The sequence below is a fragment of the Chinchilla lanigera genome, unplaced genomic scaffold (assembly GCF_000276665.1).
Source record: "Chinchilla lanigera isolate Chin_1 unplaced genomic scaffold, ChiLan1.0 scaffold00052, whole genome shotgun sequence".
NCBI classification, from domain to species: domain Eukaryota; kingdom Metazoa; phylum Chordata; class Mammalia; order Rodentia; family Chinchillidae; genus Chinchilla; species Chinchilla lanigera.
In genome coordinates this window covers 16,720,790-16,739,568 of record NW_004955453.1, presented here as the reverse complement: position 1 = coordinate 16,739,568, position 18,779 = coordinate 16,720,790, and the positions used below count along the sequence as shown (strand labels likewise).

Sequence of the window (18,779 nt, the reverse complement as noted above, 5' to 3'; positions counted from 1 at the left end):
CTCACATGCCACATGTGACAGATGGCCAAGTGTGAGCTCTGCCTCGGTCCCCCAGCTTGGCCTTCTGCATCTCAGGGTCTATGGGTGCCTCTGTCTCTGGATACTGTGCCCACAGCCACCCATTTCCCTTAGAATTTTAAGTCTACCCATTTTGTTGCCTCATAAATAAACTTTGGCCACACCATACTTTTTTCCAAGTTCTATGATAAGTGGTGTAGTGCTTTGTGGTTTCCAAACAATTTCTACCTATATTACATCATTTCACATTTACAGCATCTTTGTGAAATCAGTAAAGTAAGTCACTTGGGCAACATTTGTAAAATACAGTCACTGAGTAAATCTCATTAACATTTCTGGACCTCCGAGTCACACATCTAGTTAAGGGAAAATTTGATTATGAATCCTAAGAACCTCAATTTCCTCTGTGAGCTGCCCTCCCCTTTTTTGTTGCTGTTTGTTTTTATTTGAATGGGCATCTTTCAGCATAACAGCCCAGGTTATTGCGTTAAGCAAGTATTTCCAGCCTGGTTGCAGAGGGACTTTTAGTGGGTAGAACGGTAAAGAATGGTCAGATGTGAAGGAGAAATGGGCATTACAAAATCGGGGATGGTGGGGCTGGGGATATAGCTCAGTGGCACAAGCGCCTGCCTGGCAAGTGTGAGGTCATGAGTTCGATTCCTAGTACTAAAAAAAAAAAATTGGGGATGGAAGTTTTTATGAGCTCACCAAGTTAATTTTGTAGCCCTGTGACTTTTGGGCTGTAGCAGTAAACTTTTTACTTGTATCATGGCAGACTTTATGTCTCAATGATTAGATTCTTTTAGTACAGTAGTTCATGAGTTGAACTTGAATCTGTTACCTTGGTCAGTTGGAATGTTGTTTGAAAAAATTTGTTAGAGATTTAGAGACGGTCCATTTCTCTTTCCAACACCTACTTGGTTGTGACAGGAAGCTGTTGTGATTTGTACTTCTTTAAGGAAGGCCGCATTTGGGAATGACTCAGACTGGACAAGTGTACCTGTATCTGAGGGAGCTCACTTTCCCACGGCTGTGAGCAGCAGTTGTCTCTGCAGGCTTACCTCTTCCTTGGGGTTGTGAACCTTCTACAGCAGTGATGGCAAGCGTTTTAGAGCTTTCAGTGACACAAACAGCCCTCTGTGGCACATGCACCATAAGTTCTCCACTACGGCGCTACAGGGTGCTAATCCAGGGAAAAGCCAGTTAAGGGCCTCCCAACTAGATGACTACTCTTTACCCTACCCTCCCAGGGAATGGTAGTCTTCCTTTAAGGCCCAAGGCTTGAAGATAAGAAGTTAGAAAACAGTAGATGGAGAAGAGAACTAAATTAAAGGAAGACCAAACACGATACTCCCCAGCATATGCTGGAGTGGGAGAGACCCTCAAGGTGTCTCCTGTAAATGTCAGTCACTTTTCAGTAACTTACCTCACCTGGAAGAGTATATATTTAGTCTATTTTTTTATCATTGTCAAATACAGTGAGTATATCCTGGACCTCCTGGAAAGTGGAAGAGAGAAGTTTCTCGTGTTCGCACACCATAAAATGGTTCTGGATGCAATTACTAAGGAACTGGAGAGAAAGGTAAGCTTCCTTTGACATTCACCATAGGGTTTTGACTTTTACTGCTGATGTGTCAGGGTGCTCTGAGCAGGGTTGTGTTGGGTGTAGATAAAGATGTACTATGATGGTTTCCTGAAACTTTGCTGAAGCCTTTCTAATGAAGAGTTCTTGCTGCAGAACCACAGTGGGGTCCGAATGTTCCCCCAGCTGTGTCACTTTAATGTCCTCTGTGCTCTGGACAGAGATCTCAGGAGTCTTACTGTAGGAGATCTCCCTGTGTCTCTTTTATTATCGTGCATACATGGTTACAAAAGTGGCCAGAGAGGGAACAGCAGAAACTGTTGGGGAGACAAGTATTTGTGTGAATAGCCTCCTTTTTTCCTTTCTTGTGTTCCCCTTCATATCTATGCAGGTGCCTTTATTAATTGCACATAGCGGTGTATACTCCACACAGTTTTGTGGCTCTCACCAGAAAGCAGAGTTAGAGGGTTTTCTAAGGATGTTCATTAAAGCTAAACACATTGTATGTTCACTCTTTTTATTCAGTTAAAATTAGGAACACGATATCCCTTTTTCTTCCTTCATTTTTTTATACTTAGGTAATTTTAAACATACAGAAAGGTACAGAATAATATATTCACACTTAATAAATGAAAAGTTTCACTCTATTTATTTAAAGATTTACTTTTATTATTTATCCTTGCATTGTGGGGATCAAATCCAAAGCCTCAAGCATGCTAGGGAAACGCTCTACTGCTATATTACCTCTCCTGTCCTTCAGATTTATTAGTCTGCTCAGGCGCGGTAGCACATGCCTGTAATCCTAGCACTCAGGAGACCTGAGGCAAGAGGACTGTTACAAGTTCGAGACCAGCCTGGGCTACAAAGTGAGCTCAAGGACAGCCTGAACTGTATAGCGAGACCCTGTCTCAAAAAGACAAAAAGGAAAAGATTTATTAGTCTTCAGTAATCAAATTCTCAGGCCCCCTCAGTATTCTAATTCCATTTCCATTTCTTCTTCCCCGAAGATGGCATCACTACCCTTAGGTTACTGTGTACCCTTCCCCTGCGTATTGCCATACTTTACTGTGAGAGTCTATATCCTTAAAGAATACTCAGTCTCCTTTTGTATATATTATTTTAAAATTGCATAAATGGTAGCACAGAGTAGGTATCCTGCAATTTGCTATTTTTTTTAACATTGTTTTTGAGATTTTCCCTACAGTGTAAATAACAGGTAGTTCACTTACTCTCACTGCCCAGTGCTCTCTCATTGGGTGAGTGCCAAAGTTTATCCATTCTCCTGCTGGTGAACATGCACTTTTATTTAAAGTTCTTACTATCATGTGAGTAGTTTTGAATATACCAGTGTTTGTGTCTGTGTTTCTACATGCCTTGTGTATGTCCAGGCACAGTATTGATTGTGTGGTCATTGGATAGACTCATCTTCACTTTGACTGTCCAAAGTGGTTACTCACATTTGTGATCCCACCAGCAGTGTGTAAGAATCACGGCTGTTCTGCTTGCTCACCCACACTTGGTTTTACCGGATTTTACTTTTGCGAATCCAGTGAAATGAAACCTCATTTCATTCCTGCTTTAACTTGCATTTCTGTGACTACTGGTAAAATACCTTTTTGTCTGATTGTTAGCCATTTTTGCACTCTTCCCTGAGGATCTGTTTGTATTTTTTTTTCCTGTTTTTCTGTTAGTTTGGCTTTTTCTAATGATTTAGAAAAATTCTTTATAAATTCTTCCTATTAATTACTTATCAGTCATTTATTTTTTCACTTTAAGTTTCTGCTGAACGGAAGATAAACATTTTAATTTTTAATTTTTTTTAACGGCACTTGGGGATTAAACCTCAGAGCTTAACCCCAGGTTACTTCCCCAGTCCCTCCCCCTTTTTATTTTTTATTTTGAAATAAGGTTTTTCTAAATCACTAAGTTACCCACACTAGGCTCAAACTTGGGATCCTCCTGTCTCAGCTTCCCAGAGTGCTGGGGTTACAGGAATTATATTTTAAATTTATTACATTTTTCCTGTTTAGCTTGTGCTTTCTGTGCTTTATTGAAGAAATCTTTTCCTTCATAAGGGTATGAGAGTTTTCTCTTGTACTTTTTGTCTGAAAGTTGTAGATATTTTTGCTTGGTTGTTTTGTTTTGTTGTCTTTTTGAGACAGGGTCTCACTATGCAATTCAGGCTGGCCTTGAGCTCACTTTGTAGCCAAGGCTGGCCTCAAACTCAAAACAGTCCTCCTGCCTCAGCCTCCCGATTGCTGGGATTACAGGCATGTACCACCATGCCTGGGTTGGGGTAGATGGTTAATATACCTGGGCTTAATTTTTGCATATAAAATAATACAGGAAGCAGGCCCATATAATTAAAGCCTGTAATTGCTGGGGAAAAACCAGAGCTGTCACTATTTGCAAGAAACCTGAGATAATTGGAAAACTCTTAGAACTCATGAGCATAGTAGAGTAGTTGGGTTCCAAATAAATATATTAAAATAAATTCTTCTTTTCAAATAGCCTAGCTATAACTCATTAGTGTAACAGGGGAAGATCACGTTTGCAACAAGATATAAAATAGTCTCAACCAAAATATTACGGAAACTAATGAGTACCTGGAAAAACTTGAGGTGTGCTACTCTGTGAAAAGGCAAAAAAGTGTAAAAATGCCAGTCCTGCCCAAATAAATTTGTAAGTTTAATTCAGTTCTACTAAAAGCTCCAACTGGATTTGTTTAAATGAAATGTTAATACTGTTATTCTAACAGGCATCTCAAAAATAAGCAGGGGAAATACCTAAGGCAGTGTTGAAAAGAGGAGCAATATTGGAAAATCTGTCTCTACAGATACTAAAATCTATTGTAAGCTGAGTGAAGTGGCACATACCTGTAAACCCACAACTCTGAGAGGCTGAGGCAGGACGATCATAAGTTTGAGCCCAGCCTGGACAACTTACCAACGTGATGAGACCTTGTCTCAACATATAAATCTATACAGGGCATTGTACCTCAGTGTGAAGGCCCTGGGTTCAATCCCCAGTAACACAGAATAATAACAGTAAAATCTTTTATAAAGCACCAGTAATTAAAACTGAATCATGCAGGTTCAAGAGTTGGTGGCCCAGTGGGCAGAATAGAATGAGTTGTCCTTCTGTAGAAATGAAAACAAATATATAATCAAAGAACTATCACAAGTTAAGTTTAATTTACTCAGCCTACAAAGTTTGGAGAGTTGGCTAGGTAGTTGAGGCGGGAAGAGAATTTAAATGAAGCTTACCTCACTGCTTATTAAATTGCAGATGAATTAAGAATTTCTTTTTTTTGAGGGGAAGGTTTGAGACAGAGTCTCGCTATGTAGTTCAGGCTGTCCTTGATCTCACTATGTAGCCCAGGCTGGCCTCGAACTCAACTGCTAATCCTCCTGCCTCAGCCTCATGAGTCCTGGGATTACAGGCGTGTGCCACCATGCCCGGAGAATTAAAGATTCTTGAAATCAAGTATAAAACAAATTATTGATAAACATATACCCAGTAATTGGAAATAGCTTTCTAAGCATAAAAACAGTGTTATAAAGGAAAAATTGATTCAGATAACCTAAAAATATGGATTTACTCTGTCACACATGTACACTGTAGTTAAGTCATGGTTGTTTTGTGTATTTGGTACAATGTGGCATTAATATATACAGTCATTTTTTCAAATTTCACTGCTAGGAATTTGTTCTTAGAAAGTGATCAGACCAGTACAGAGGACAAAGATATTAATGGACAAAGATATTAATCATGGATTAAGATATTAAATTAAAAGTCATGGATAAAGATATTAAATTAAAAGTCATGCTGTTTATAATATGAATAATTAAAAACTTAAATGCTTGTGAGCAAATGTCCCATGTAATAAATTATTGTCCATTTAACCATAAAAGATAAGCAGGCCAGTGGTTCCTAACTTTGGGAGGATTATTGGTCCCTTTAAGAATCCAAGGAAACTCTAAAATTGAAGCTCTTGGTATCTCGTTGGGTTTCATTGGTATGAGAAGACATCTGTAATCTACTATTAAAAAACTGTTATATGTAATAATTTTTAAAAATCATCATGCAGAGAAGAAAAGTTTGGATAAAATATACTAAAACATTAATGCTGATTATGTAAGTTGTCTACATTATTTTTTAGTTTTTCTGGATTTTTGCAATGAATTTATGTTATTTTATAGTTGGAAAAATTATTTTCTAAACAAAATAAAGGAACGTTGGAAAACAAAAAAATTAATGTAAAGGAATAAGCTGAGGAAAATAATAGCAACTTATATGAAATATTAATGGCAATTACATGTAAAAATATTACTAGCTCCTGATGGGAGTAAAAAATTAGGCAAAATAGCTGAATAGTTCATCAAACAAGTTAATACCAGTGACTAATTAAAAGATAGGAAAAGTGTACTTCTCTAATAAGCACGTGAGTTCAAAACAGGATTTTTTTTAACCCCATCAAGTCAGCCAGAGTTTTCAGAATGTGTGGTGCTCGCTGTGGACCAATGTGTACTGCGATGATGCGCTTACCCAGTGTTAATCAGAGAGCCATCTGATACCGGGAGCCTTAAAGGAAGGGTTTCCTTTTTGCAATAGTAATTTGATTTTCAGCAGTTTAAGGAAATAACCAAATGTGGACATAGCCATTCTTTAAATTTTTATTATGTATTTTTAGTTCTTTAATATTTATTTTAATAGCCTTATGAAGGGATCATTTCCATGCAGTGAACTGCACCTCCTGCACAGTGTGTTGAGATTCAGGACAGTGAACACTTTGTCACCTCTTTCCTCAGGCCTCTTTGTCATCACTGCCTACTGCTTCTTTCACTCCCCAGCCCCCAAGCTCAATTCATTTGCAATTTTTAGAGTTTTATATAAATATGGAATTATTTACCATGTACTTTTTCTTCTTTCTTGGTCTGACTGCTTTTACTCAACAGATTTTGGGATTCATCCTTGTTGTGTGTATTAGTAGTTCCTTTTTAGTGCTGAGTAATATTCCATTGTAAAGCTACAACAGAAAGCTTTTTCTTTATCTGCCCACCTGTTGATGGACATCTGCCAGTCTTCCTTTTTAAGGAAAATTAGAAACCTCCTAAATCTCAGAAATAAGAGAATGGTTAAATTATGCTACTGCCACTAAATAAAATATGGCCACTAAAGTCAAATTTTAGAAAACTTTTAGTGGTTGAGCTTATTTGTAATATTATGTTTATTGGAGAAAAATGGATATAAACTTGAGACAGGACCTTGCTGTATACTCCAGTCTTGTCTTAAACTCTCTAGGTAGCCCAGACTTGCCTTGAGCTCAAGGTGATCCTCCTACCTCAGGCTCCAGAGGGCTGGGATTACAGGTGTGTCCACCATGCCCAGCTAAGACTTTTTATTTAAAAGACATGCCATACACGTTGAGAAAAGAGCAGAGAAAAATAACCTGATAGTAGTAGTAATATTTCCTTTTCTTTGTGGTGTTTGCTGTTTAAAAAATAAATAAACACCCCTTAAAAGAAAACATCTGAAGTAAACATGGAGTTAACATACCCACCAGTTGACTGCTGGGCATTTAAATCACAGAAGTGAAAATTACAGTCACACAAGAATCTGAACACAGATATCCCGAGCAGTTTGTGATAGCCCGAAGTTGCATCAGCTCAGATGGCCCTTAGTAGATGAGAAGTGAGACTGTGGTACATGTGTGCTGAGGAATATTACTCCACAGCAATAAAGAATAGACTGCTGATATAGGCAGCAGGCTAGGTGATTCTCTAGAGAATGATGCTGTGTGAATAAAAACCATCCCAAGAAGTTGCATATTAAATGATTGCATTTATATAGCTTTTGTGAAATGAGACATTGTAGAAATGTAAGACACAGTAGTGGCTGCTGAAAGTTAAAGATTGGGGGAAATGGAAGGATTTTGAAAAGGCTGCAAAAGGATCCTTGTGACGTTGGAACTGTTCGGTATCTTGACTGTGGAGGAGGGTATAAGAAAACCCAAATGCATGGTAAAATACTCACAGAATGGGATATTTGAAGATCAGTGGATTTTGTTACAGTCAGCCTCTAGGTTGTGATACACAGTAGTTTTCCAGAATGTTTCCATGGAGTAAGACTGGCACCGTGCACATAAGATCTCTATTATTTCATCCAGTGGTATGTGAGTATACAATTGTCTGAGTGTAATTTTGATTTAAGAAGAGGAGAGCCTTGAGAGCAGAGAGCTGAGCAGCAGTGTGGCTTTGTCCTTGGAGCCGTGGTTGGTGCACCTTACTCAACAGCCCTCTTCGGTTTCCTCTTTGTCCCTGCAGCACGTGCCCCACATCCGCATTGATGGCTCCACCCCATCGGCAGACAGAGAGGACCTGTGCCAGCAGTTCCAGCTGTCCGAGGGGCACTCCGTGGCAGTGCTGTCCATCACTGCTGCCAACATGGGCCTCACCTTCTCCTCGGCTGACTTGGTGGTGTTTGCTGAGCTGTTTTGGAACCCAGGGGTAAGGGTTTCAGTAGACTGGACTTCCCCCGGGTATACTCATGTTTAGGGGGCATGGAGGGGCCACGGGCAGTTAGGAAGGACTTGGTTCTGTGAGGTTTCCCTAGGGCTGGGTTCATTTCTTCTGTCTTTCCATCCACCCTCATCACCCTGCTTATATATTCACATTTGTTTTCATTTCCTTTAATCACTGCATGCCTGTTGGCTAATTGTTAGGTCTTTACAGAGACCGGTGGCATTATTGACTCCATTTTCTCAGTGGAAGAGCAGAGTTGTGGAAGAGTCTTAGGCTTCATCTGTCCTAGGAGGAAGCTGGAAACTGAGAGTCCAGGTGGTGAGCTAGGACTGTAGCTGTCCCCCGGCAGTGCAGGCAGGAGCACCAGGCTGCAGCCCAGGCCTTGGCTTTCCAGCCCAAGCCCCTTTACCAGCCATCTCTGTGAGCTTCTTTAGCCAAGAGGACTGCATGCAGAGTGACAGTGCTGGGTGCTCCCTGAATGCCACTGTGCCCCCTAAAGGCAGCAGATAAAGATACTTGTTTGAACTCATAAAATTTCTCCTAAACTTCAGAAAATCCTCTAATATTCTGATATCAGCAACTACTCTAATAGTGGGTACACTTCAAGCTGGAGCCATCCATAATAAAAACAGTACTCTCAATATCAGTTGTGTAGTACACGCTCACCACCCTATGAAACACCACACCACTCCATTCACGGATGTGATGTTTCTAGCTGTTTGGAAGGTAACTGTATTTCCCAGAGACAGGAACAGAAATGTGTGAAATCTGCATTATGGATCCCTCTGCACAGAGCTGATGGTAGATCCTACACGCCTGTCCCACTCACGGCACCTTGCAGTGTTCAGCACCGGGGCCACCCACAGATGTCCTGCTGCAGGTGCTGGGCCCCCGAGCAGGGTTGAATGGTTCTCTGTGGTCAGATGACAGGACATGTGCAGGCCTGAGAGGCAGTGAGATGCTTTGAGGAGGAAGGGTTCAGGTGGGGCTTGGGGAGGAGAAGCCACCTGCTGTGGTGGCCCAGGTGCTCTAGGTCTTCACTCAGCTGTCCTCACCTTGGACACGCAGGTGCTGATCCAGGCTGAGGACCGAGTGCACCGCATTGGACAGACAAGCTCTGTGGGCATTCACTACCTGGTGGCAAGAGGCACTGCTGATGACTACCTTTGGTAGGCCGGGCTGGGGGGCCTGGGCATGGAGCTGTGCGAGGGTGGGCACAGGGCATGCGTCCTTGCTCCTTCCATGCTTCCCCTTCTGCTCAGACTGTCAGGGATCCACACGGAGACCCAGTGAATGTCTCTCGCTTTTCCATCACTAGTGTTCTCTGGGACCTGCAGGGTACAGGCCGCAATCTTAGGAGTAAGGGGAGGTGACTCCTTGGATGAGAAGGAGAGAACTGATGAGCTCATTGTGATGAGACACAGATGGAATGTTTATAAAACACCCTTTTCCCATCACGAAGGCACTTGCTAGGGTAGGGACAGCCCTCCTTGGCCCTTTATGATAGGCCAGATCTGACAGCGTTCCTGACTGAAAGTCAGCAGCCCTGGACCGTCATCAGCACAAGTGGGATCACATTTCCGCCCTGGGGATTTGTGTCTATAACTGAGCAAAACTTCCCGAAATGCTCTCTCCCCTTCCCAGTCTGAAGCATCGTGATGATCTCAGTGGTGGCCACTTCTTGTCCTTGTGTCCAGCCTTATGACTCGGGTCTGACCTTTGCAATATACGTGGGTCACCTCTACTTACTCTGTTCTCTGGGAAGCTTATGATATCACCAGGTTCAAAATTTTATTTTAATGAGACAGCATTTATTTCCTGCACATCTTCCATTGAAATTTTGAACCTGCCATTATAAGCCCTAAACTGGAGGTTGGTTTCAATTCAGAATGGCCGGATACTTCAGGATGGATGTTTGTGCCTCGCGAGACACAAGGTTGTGAAGCGCTCAACACGTGACAGTCCCATGGAATGAGGAGAGCGACCTCACTGTAATCAGTCTGTTGTTCCTGTGCAGGTTATATTCATGTAGCTCACTTCTCCTCCACAGGCCTCTGATTCAAGAGAAGATGAAAGTTTTAGGGGAAGCCGGGCTTTCTGAGACCAGTTTCTCAGAAATGACAGAAGCCGCCAATTACCTCTACAAGGTAACATGCCACATGGCTGCTTGTCACAGGGGCAGAAGGGGTGTCAAGCTGTCTGCCAAGCCTTCTGGGCCTAAGCGGGACGGTATGAATCACTCCTGGGAACCTCCCCAGCCCCAGAGCTGAAAGCAACGGACTTGTGATCATTCTCATTCAACCCGAGCGTGCGTCTCTTTATGGGGAACAGTCCTGCTGCTCACATGGCCCGTAGTCTCAGAAACCGGCCTTCCCAATGCTGCCTCTTCCCTCAGATCCGCAGAAACCAATGGCAAATGCCCATGGCAACTGCTGGATTATTGTACTACCCCGGAACTTGTCCCTGGAACAGAATGGGGAGTATTAAAAATAGGGCAACACTAAGCCCACTGTGGTAGTGCATGCCTATAGTCCCAGCTCCTTGGAGGCTGAGGCAGGAGGATCAAACATTTGGGCCAGCCTGAACAACTTAATGAGACCTTATCCCAAAAGAAAGTGCAGACCCAGTCAGCGTGAGCCTTGCCTCTCCTCCCCTCCCCTCCCCTCCCCTCGTCCCCTTAGCATGCATGGGGGGTGGTATGTGGAGGGAGGGTAGGGCCACTGTGGCCTCTGCCCAAGAGAGAGAGGCAGAGAGAGCGAGAGTAGAGGGGAGAGGGAGAGGGAGAGGGAGAAAGAAAAAAGTGTGTGAGGCATTCTTCTATCTGGTAATCTGAGCAACCACACTGAAGATAACACTGTTAATTCTTATCATTTTGTTCTGAAACTCTGTATCATCTTTGTTTTTGTTTTGTTTTGTTTTTATCTATGCTGATGTTATTTTGGGTTTTTTTTATTCTCTTAAAAAAAATAAAAAGGTCATTATCAAGTAGCATAAGAGGCCAGTGAACATGCGTCTGTGTGCGGGTGTGCTTTGTCAGAGGTGCGGTTGGTTGGCATCTGGAGAGAGATCAGCCTGGGGCCACCATGCCTGCCCTGGCTGCACACCCTGGCCCACCTGCTGTCATGGCCTCTTCTCCATTTCAATGAGACCCCGTCAAGCAAGGGGCTCTGAGACTTCCAAAGCTGTGTCTGCTTTCTCCAGCTCAATGGTGGGCAGGGAAGTTGAAAGCTCAGGAGGTACTACCTCCTGGAGGGTGACTTTTTTTTGTTTTTTTTGTCACCTTTTTGAGATAGGGTCTCACTATGCAGTTCAGGCTGGCCTTGAGCTCACTTTGTAGCCCAGGCTGCTCTCGAACTTGTAACGAGCCTCCCGAGTGCTGGGATTACAGGCGTGCACCATCATGCCTGGTTTGGAGGGTGACTTTTGGGGCAGTTGCCCCTAACCGGAAAGTTTGGGGGAAGTCTGGGCCTTGTGCAGGAAGGTAGCCTCAGTGTGACTCATTAGGACACCAGGGCAGCTTTCCTTCTTATGGAATCGCTGCGCGTCAGAAATTGAGTTAAATCAGCCAGGTCCTTAAGTGATGCTAAGACTCAAGAGTCTGAGGATTCCATCGTTCATTTACATTTACTTAGCAGCTGAGTCATTTTTCCCCTGCTTTAATTACTGGGATAAGAAGAGTCAGAGATCACATTTTTCTTCCTTTTTTTTTGTTTTGCTTTTTTGTTTTGTTTTTGTCTCTTTCATTGTTTTCTTTTTTGAGGAGACAGGAGAGCAAGCAAGTTTTTTTAAATCTCGACTATAAATATCCTTTCAGATAAAAAGTTAGTAAGCCAAGTTTAAAATAACTTTTTGTGGAACAGGGGATCTGGGATGAAACCGGGGCTTTAGTCCTGAGCCACATCCCTGAGCTTTTTCTCTATTTTTTATTTTGAGACAGGGTCTCACTAAGTTGCCCAGGCTGGGCTCAAACTTGCTATTCTTCGGCTTCAGCCTCTCAGAGTGCTAGGACAACAGGCACATAGCACTGTGGACAGTTTAAAACACTCTGATTTTTAAGCCTTTGAAAGAACTCTAGTGCAGCTGAATGGTGAATATTCTAATAGAATCTAGGTTCTTATATACCCTTTGAGAAGAAAGAGCCTTATTTCTAAAGAATTGTCATTCGAACTCATTTTCTTATCCTGGCCTTTCCCTCTTAGAAGGGAGAGGTAAAGCTGTCCCAGTCAGAGTAACTTATGTATTTCTGCCTAAAGTATAAGATAATGTAAATGAAATTTATCAATATTTTCATTAATAAGTAACAATTTATTCTTACTAAGATAGGGCTGAAAATTTTCATTAACTAGAAAATGAAAATGTTGCCTCGTTTTCAGGAGACAAAAGCAAAAAGGGTTACGTCTCACTAAGATAGCCTTACTTCTGAGGGGAAATGAAATACTAATCTGATCTTGGAACTTGCTCCAATTAATTATGCATGCTCCAAGTCTGGTGATAGCCTGGCCACCATCATAATTGAATGCACATGACGAAGTATTTCTCCTTCGAATGGCTGCCTTGCACAGTGGCATTTCTTGACTTGGCACTTGTTCAGAAAGAGGCTGATGAGTGTATCCTTCAGGAGGACGTCCGGATTGTATTTTGATTGACCTTAATGATCTTTAATATCACTGGCAAAGGCTTGGATCCTGAAAGGCCAGGAGATGTCAGGTGGAGATTAATGGAGTAATCTGGAGTTCTTGCATGACACGCTCCCAGTCAGTTTTCAAGGAACTTTTTTACTTCACTGATGTTGGGGATTCTGTTAAGAAACAGTGACAAGTAGTGGCCATTTAGATTGAGACCTAATTACAGAATCCCTGCAAAGCCAGGGAAGCAATTTTAGAAGTAGACACAGCAGAGTCCCTTGACACAACAAGGGAAATTGTGTTAAAGGGTAGTCTGGGAGAAAATCAGATAGAATGAGACCTGGGGGCCGATGGCAATGGGAGAAGCGTGAGGTAGAAGAATGGCTGGACCATTGCAGTTCGCGGCTGGTACCAAGTGATCTGACCCAGGGCAAGAGTGAGTTAGGGCCTGGGCATGTAGCTCAGTGGTAGAGCACTTGCCTAACGTGTGCTATTTGATAGGAGAGAACAATGGGGAGAACACACTTGGGCCAGCTAAGGATTCAGGATGCATTGTGATTTCAGGCAAGCAGACTGAGACGGTTGGGAAACGTTCAGAACTAGGCTTCCTTGGAAAAGAACTGCTTTGGGGAGATGGCAGGGGATTGAGGTGATCATGTGTCTGTGGAAATGTTGCAGATGTACCTCTGGAATAAAAGTGTGAAAGCTGGGAATTTATTTTTTTTTAAAACTTATTAGTATATGTTTGTGATATACATAGTAGTTATATTCAACTTGGGGGATTGATAGATACACACATTGCATCTTTTTTTTTTTTTTTTTTTTTTTGTCTTTTTGAGACAGTGTCTCACTATGCAGTTCAGGCTGGCCTTGAACTCACTTTGTAGCCCAGGCTGGTCTCACACTCACAACAATCCTCCTGCCTCAGCCTCCCGAGTGCTAGGATTACAAGCGTGTGCCACCACACCCGGCTGCATCTTGATTATTTTTATACACACCTCTTACCCCTTTTCTACTCTCCTTTCTCTCCTACTAAGGATCTCTTTCCTATCTTTTTTTTTATTTTAAAGAGGAAAAAAAAACTAACAAAACAACAACAATGAAGACAAAACCAGAAGCAACACAGAAACAACAAAAATGATACATGACCTCAAAACAAAATAGGAATTAACAGTGGTTGCTACACTACATACTATTATCTTCAGTGAAGTTGCTCAGTCCACCAGATGTAAGATCCTGTGCTTATAGGGTCTATCTGTCCACTTTTTAACATGTGTCTTTTACTTTGCTCTTTAAATTATATCTCTCATATTAAAGAAGCCATGTGATAGTTAACCTGTGGCTTCCTTCCCTTAGTATATGGTCTCAAGTCCATCCATTTTCTTACAAATCACTCAAATGTGTCCTTATTATGGCTGAGTAGTACTCAATTATGTTTATATGCCACATTTTCTGTATCCATTTATCTGCTGATAGACATGTAGGCTGCTTCCATGGTTTACCTATAGTGATTGGTGCTACTATAAACGTGGGTATGCATGTATTATTGTAATATGATGGCTTTAGCTTTTTTAGGAGGGTTGGAATTTGGACTTAGGAGAGATCAGCAGAAAGGTTCTGGTGAGCCTGTCAGTTGTCATGGTTGTCGCTACTGTGCTTTGTTTTGACACAGCACCATTGTCAACAATGGATAGATGCAGTATGTGGGCATTTTGGTCATTTGTAGCTCCGAGGTCATTAGAAACAGGTACCGGTTTCTGCTCTGAAAATGAATTACAGACCATGGCTTGACAGAGTCAGGAGTCAAATTAGAGCTTAACTAATGCTTTGTTTTAGAAAGGCTTTGGAGATTTTAGGTGCTGTTTCTTCACTGAAATGCCAATTTGGAAAGTTAGAAGGAAGCAAACATTTCCAACATGAATTATAGTGTGAGAGCTACTGCTTTGTTGCTGTCACATCATTTGTGTTCATTTCTAACCCAGTGAGCAGCAGACAAGATGTTGGACACTAAAGCAGGACTGCTTTAGTAGTAGTTTACCAAGATGGTCTGTCCCTGTCATCATGTAGCTGCCTGACAGCATAAAATGTGCTGTCTCTTACCGTAGAGCCCTCTCGCCAGCCACAGTAGAGGAGGGTCTGCACTGGAGTTTGGTTTGTCCTTATCTTTTCTTTTTTTTCTCTAATGAAGGACCCAAAGCAGCAGACAATCTATGACCTATTCCAGAAGTCCTTTGAGGAGGATGAAACCGACATGGAGCTCCTAGAGGCAGCAGAGTCGTTTGACCCAGGAAGTACTTCAGGAACCTCAGAAAGTAGATCCTGTGATCTGGGAGATGCCTTGGATGAAAGTAGCTTGTCAGCCAGTCCACCAACGAAAAGGAGATTTGAATTTTTTGATAACTGGGACAGCTTTACCTCTCCCTTCTAAGAGAGGCCAAAAAAATTTTCAGATCACAGAAGTTATTAAAATAAAGTATTTTAGCCAGGTGTGGTGGCACATGCCTGTAATCCCAGCACTTGGGAGGCTGAGGCAAGAGAATCATTGCGAGTTTGAGGTTAGCCTGGGCTACCAAGTGAGCTCAAGGCCAGCCTGAAGTGCATAGTGAGACCCTGGCTCAAAAAGACAAAAAAAAAAAATTTAAAAAATAAAGTATTTTGTTTATAAATCCTGTGTTCTTCTTGTCTTGCAGCAGTACCTGTGTCTCCAAGTTCAGCAGGGAACTGCATTCCCATTCTGGTATCTCTGGGTAGGAGCTTGCTCTGGGCCTGAACTAATCTTAGCTTTTCTGGCTCAGAAGAGTAAACAGCGGCTTATAATGGTGTAATTCATGTCCTTCAAATAATGAGGTGATTCCTACACTATCTCAGTGTCTAGATATAAAACATTAAATGATGGTAAATATTTATAGAGCACCTAGTATGTGCCAGGTACTGTCCTATGTGCTTGTAATAACTTGCTGAACAATGACAAAAAATTGTGTGCCTTTGCAGAGCTTATACAAAGGGAGAGCAATAGTTATAAGCTCTCTCTTCCACTAAAATTCTATTTATGTACAATAAAATTTGACGTGTCACAGCTATTCTTCTGATTTTTTAAAAAATAATTTTAAGTGTGAAAACCATTGTGAGCTCACGGGCCGTGCGAGACAGGCGGTAGGCTGGATATTGCACAGTGCCAGCCCCTGGTATTGAGCAGTGGGATCTGATTGCATAGTAATGCAGGCCACATACGTGGTAGCAACTTTTCTAATGGAACATTTTTTAAAAGAAAAATAGGAGAAAATTGATAATATATTTAACCCAATATAATTTCTTTTTTTTTTTTAGGAAATTATCAGTTATTGTTTTACGTATTGTTATCTACAAGATAGTTTCTCAGGAAAACAGACAAATAATAGTGAGTTACAGACAAAAGAGGTAGGAGATTACCAATAGTTGTACTATACTTTGGTATCTTCAAAGTGGCTTCTAAAGAAAATAAATAGAGCTATACATGAGTGACCAATTGAATAATCATTAACTATTCTCAATGGTTGTTGTAGGAAACACATAGTAATAAACATACGTCCATTTACGAAATAGCATAGGAACAATACAAACATTACAGAGTTATGGACAGATTAGTAGGGAAATATCAATGGGTGCTGTAATACATGGTGGTATCTTCAAAGTGGTTTCTCAGGAAGACAGAGATACGCAAGAAGGATCTAACAAGTTGTTACAGCCTAAGGGTTGTGAAAAATAGCGTATTACCTCCTCACCAGTGACTCCTTTCACTGAGGTATGATGGCTGGAAGGAAGGCCAGGATTGAAAAGAAGGACCGAGAGACACCTGTGTTTAGCAACAGGCTGTTTTGTTGTTCCTCCATAGTCATGATTACCTGGGGCTCCTCGATGGAGATGACGGTCTGGCCAGAGGAAGAAGGCAGAGTATGCCCCAAGCCCTCTCATTCCTGTTGGACTACCTGGTAGGATGGGTCTGAGCTCTGGGCCTCTGCTTCAGAGGGCAGACCGATCTCCAATGGTCACCTTTGCATTCAGTAACCCAATATAATTTCAACATATAAGCAATTTGTATGTGTGTACATGTGCATGCCTGTGTGTCTGGTTGCTGGGGATTAAACACGGGGCACCACACATGCTAGGAAGGTGAGCTCCACTGAGTTACATCCCCAGCCCTTAAGGTTTTTTTTTTTTTAATGAGACATTTACTTTATTTTGCCAAGTCTTTGAGATCCTATGCACGTATGACACCGCATCTCAATTTGGACTACCCATGTTTCAGGCTCTGAGTAGCCACCTTGTTGATGGAGACCTCATTGTTAGAGCGATAAAGGGGTTGGAATGCCATGAGAGGAAGGATAATACGTAATAACACTGAAGAGATCAACAAGAGCCGGGTGAAGCAGCACAGCTCAGTAAGGAATATGGGTTTAGCTTAGGGTAGGATTTGAAGTCACTGAGTGATACTGAGCAGAGGTCTGAGGCAATCTGATTATATTTTTCAAAGAGATTTTACACTGCTTTATGGAAAATACAGACCAGGAAGCATGGGCAGAGGGGACAATTAGGTGGGAAGCTGTTGAGTTCTTGCAGCTTCTGGGTTGATGCTGGGGTGTGGCTGAGTGCAGGTAGTGTGGAGGCAGTAAGAAACGGTCAGATTTGGGAGATACAGATTTTTTTTTTTTGGAGTGGGGGGAGAGACAAGGTCTCCCTATGCAGTCCAGTCTTGAACTTGCTGCCATCCTGCTTCAGCCTCCTGAGTGCTGGGATTACAGGCGTGCACCACCATGTCCGGCAGATTTGGGATATATTCTGAAGGGCATTTGGGGAAGAGAGGCTGTACAACATAGGTTTTTGCTGTAGCAGAGTTGTAAGGAAGAGAAAGAAGAGGAAGAGTGGATTGGGAGCAGGGTGAAATCAGGCTGGTAGTGAACTTGCTGAGGGTTTGTTTTGTTTTTTTTGTCTTTTTGAGACAGTTTCCCTATGCAGTTTAGGATGGCCTTGAACTCACTTTGTAGCACAGGCTGGTCTTAAACTCACAGCAATCCTTCTGCCTCAGCCTCCTGGGTGCTTGGATTACTGGCAGTATACCACCACGCCTGGCGAACCTGCTGAGTTTGAGACAAATGATAGACAATCCAATGGCAGACCCAGAGATACTCCATCCTGCTCAAAAATATCACTGGAGTGATTTAAAGCCCAGGAAGTAGAAAGGTTTTGGAATCACAGATCTTGAGAGAATTTCAGAAAGAAGCATTTCCTCCCCACCTGGCCCTGTCCTAGCCACAGTGTCTGCTCTCAGTTACATCTCACAGTCTGACAGGTCTTACCAAGTCCTCACCTGGGACCTGTGGGCAGCTCCAGAGACATGTCTGCCTGCCCTCCGCTCATCCGAGCTTTGGTGCAGCTTTCCTGTGCGCTGCTCTGGGTGCAGAGCAGGTTCTTCGAGTCTTTTAGGATCTCATCCCTTACTTGTACTAGTTTCTTTTTACTCCAGGGATGTATTTAGAACTGTAGCTCATTTTAGAGACATCCCTACCAGTGGTGCAGAGGTGAGTCACCGACGCCTGCTGCACAGAGCAGCCCTTGTCATTCTGCAAGGTGTCAGCTCAGTGGCCGCCATTGGCAGGGCTTTCACTTGGGTGATCACACAGGAAGCCACTGTTGCTCTGTGGCCCTGCTAAGTTTGGCCTCTGGAACCTCACAACAGCTGGAGAAACAGTTACAGAAAGTTATACTTACAGTAAGTTACAGTTACAGCAGCTGGAGGAGAACTCAGATGTTTCTGAGGGCCTCCAAAGAAGCTGTCTTTATGCCACTTAGCCTGTGTATTTTAAATTAGATCATCCAAAATGTAGCTCTGAAATTTGTTAGAGCCATCTAGCCCTGTGAATGGGATTCAGTAAAAACCACTTGGGCTTATTTATCTAGACAATCGTTGTGAGTTCAAGACCAGCCTGGGCTACAAAGTGTGCTCAAGGCCAACCTGAACTGCATAGTGAGACCCTGTCTCAAAAAGACAAAAAA

At 42.4% G+C, this 18,779-nt stretch overlaps 1 protein-coding gene across 2 annotated transcripts in view; it reads left to right on the top strand.

Moving 5' to 3' along the window:
* Positions 1-15,283, top strand: part of Smarcal1 (SWI/SNF related, matrix associated, actin dependent regulator of chromatin, subfamily a-like 1) — a 59,844-nt gene extending 44,561 nt beyond the window's left edge. For both annotated transcript variants that reach the window (XM_005395685.2, XM_005395686.2), the window contains exons 14-18: positions 1,498-1,600; positions 7,927-8,109; positions 9,193-9,293; positions 10,175-10,271; positions 14,938-15,283. In XM_005395685.2, coding sequence (XP_005395742.1) covers positions 1,498-1,600; positions 7,927-8,109; positions 9,193-9,293; positions 10,175-10,271; positions 14,938-15,177 — 724 coding nt within the window. In that variant the 3' untranslated portion in view covers positions 15,178-15,283. The remainder of the gene's footprint in view (positions 1-1,497; positions 1,601-7,926; positions 8,110-9,192; positions 9,294-10,174; positions 10,272-14,937) is intronic.
* Positions 15,284-18,779: the final 3,496 nt, after the last annotated feature.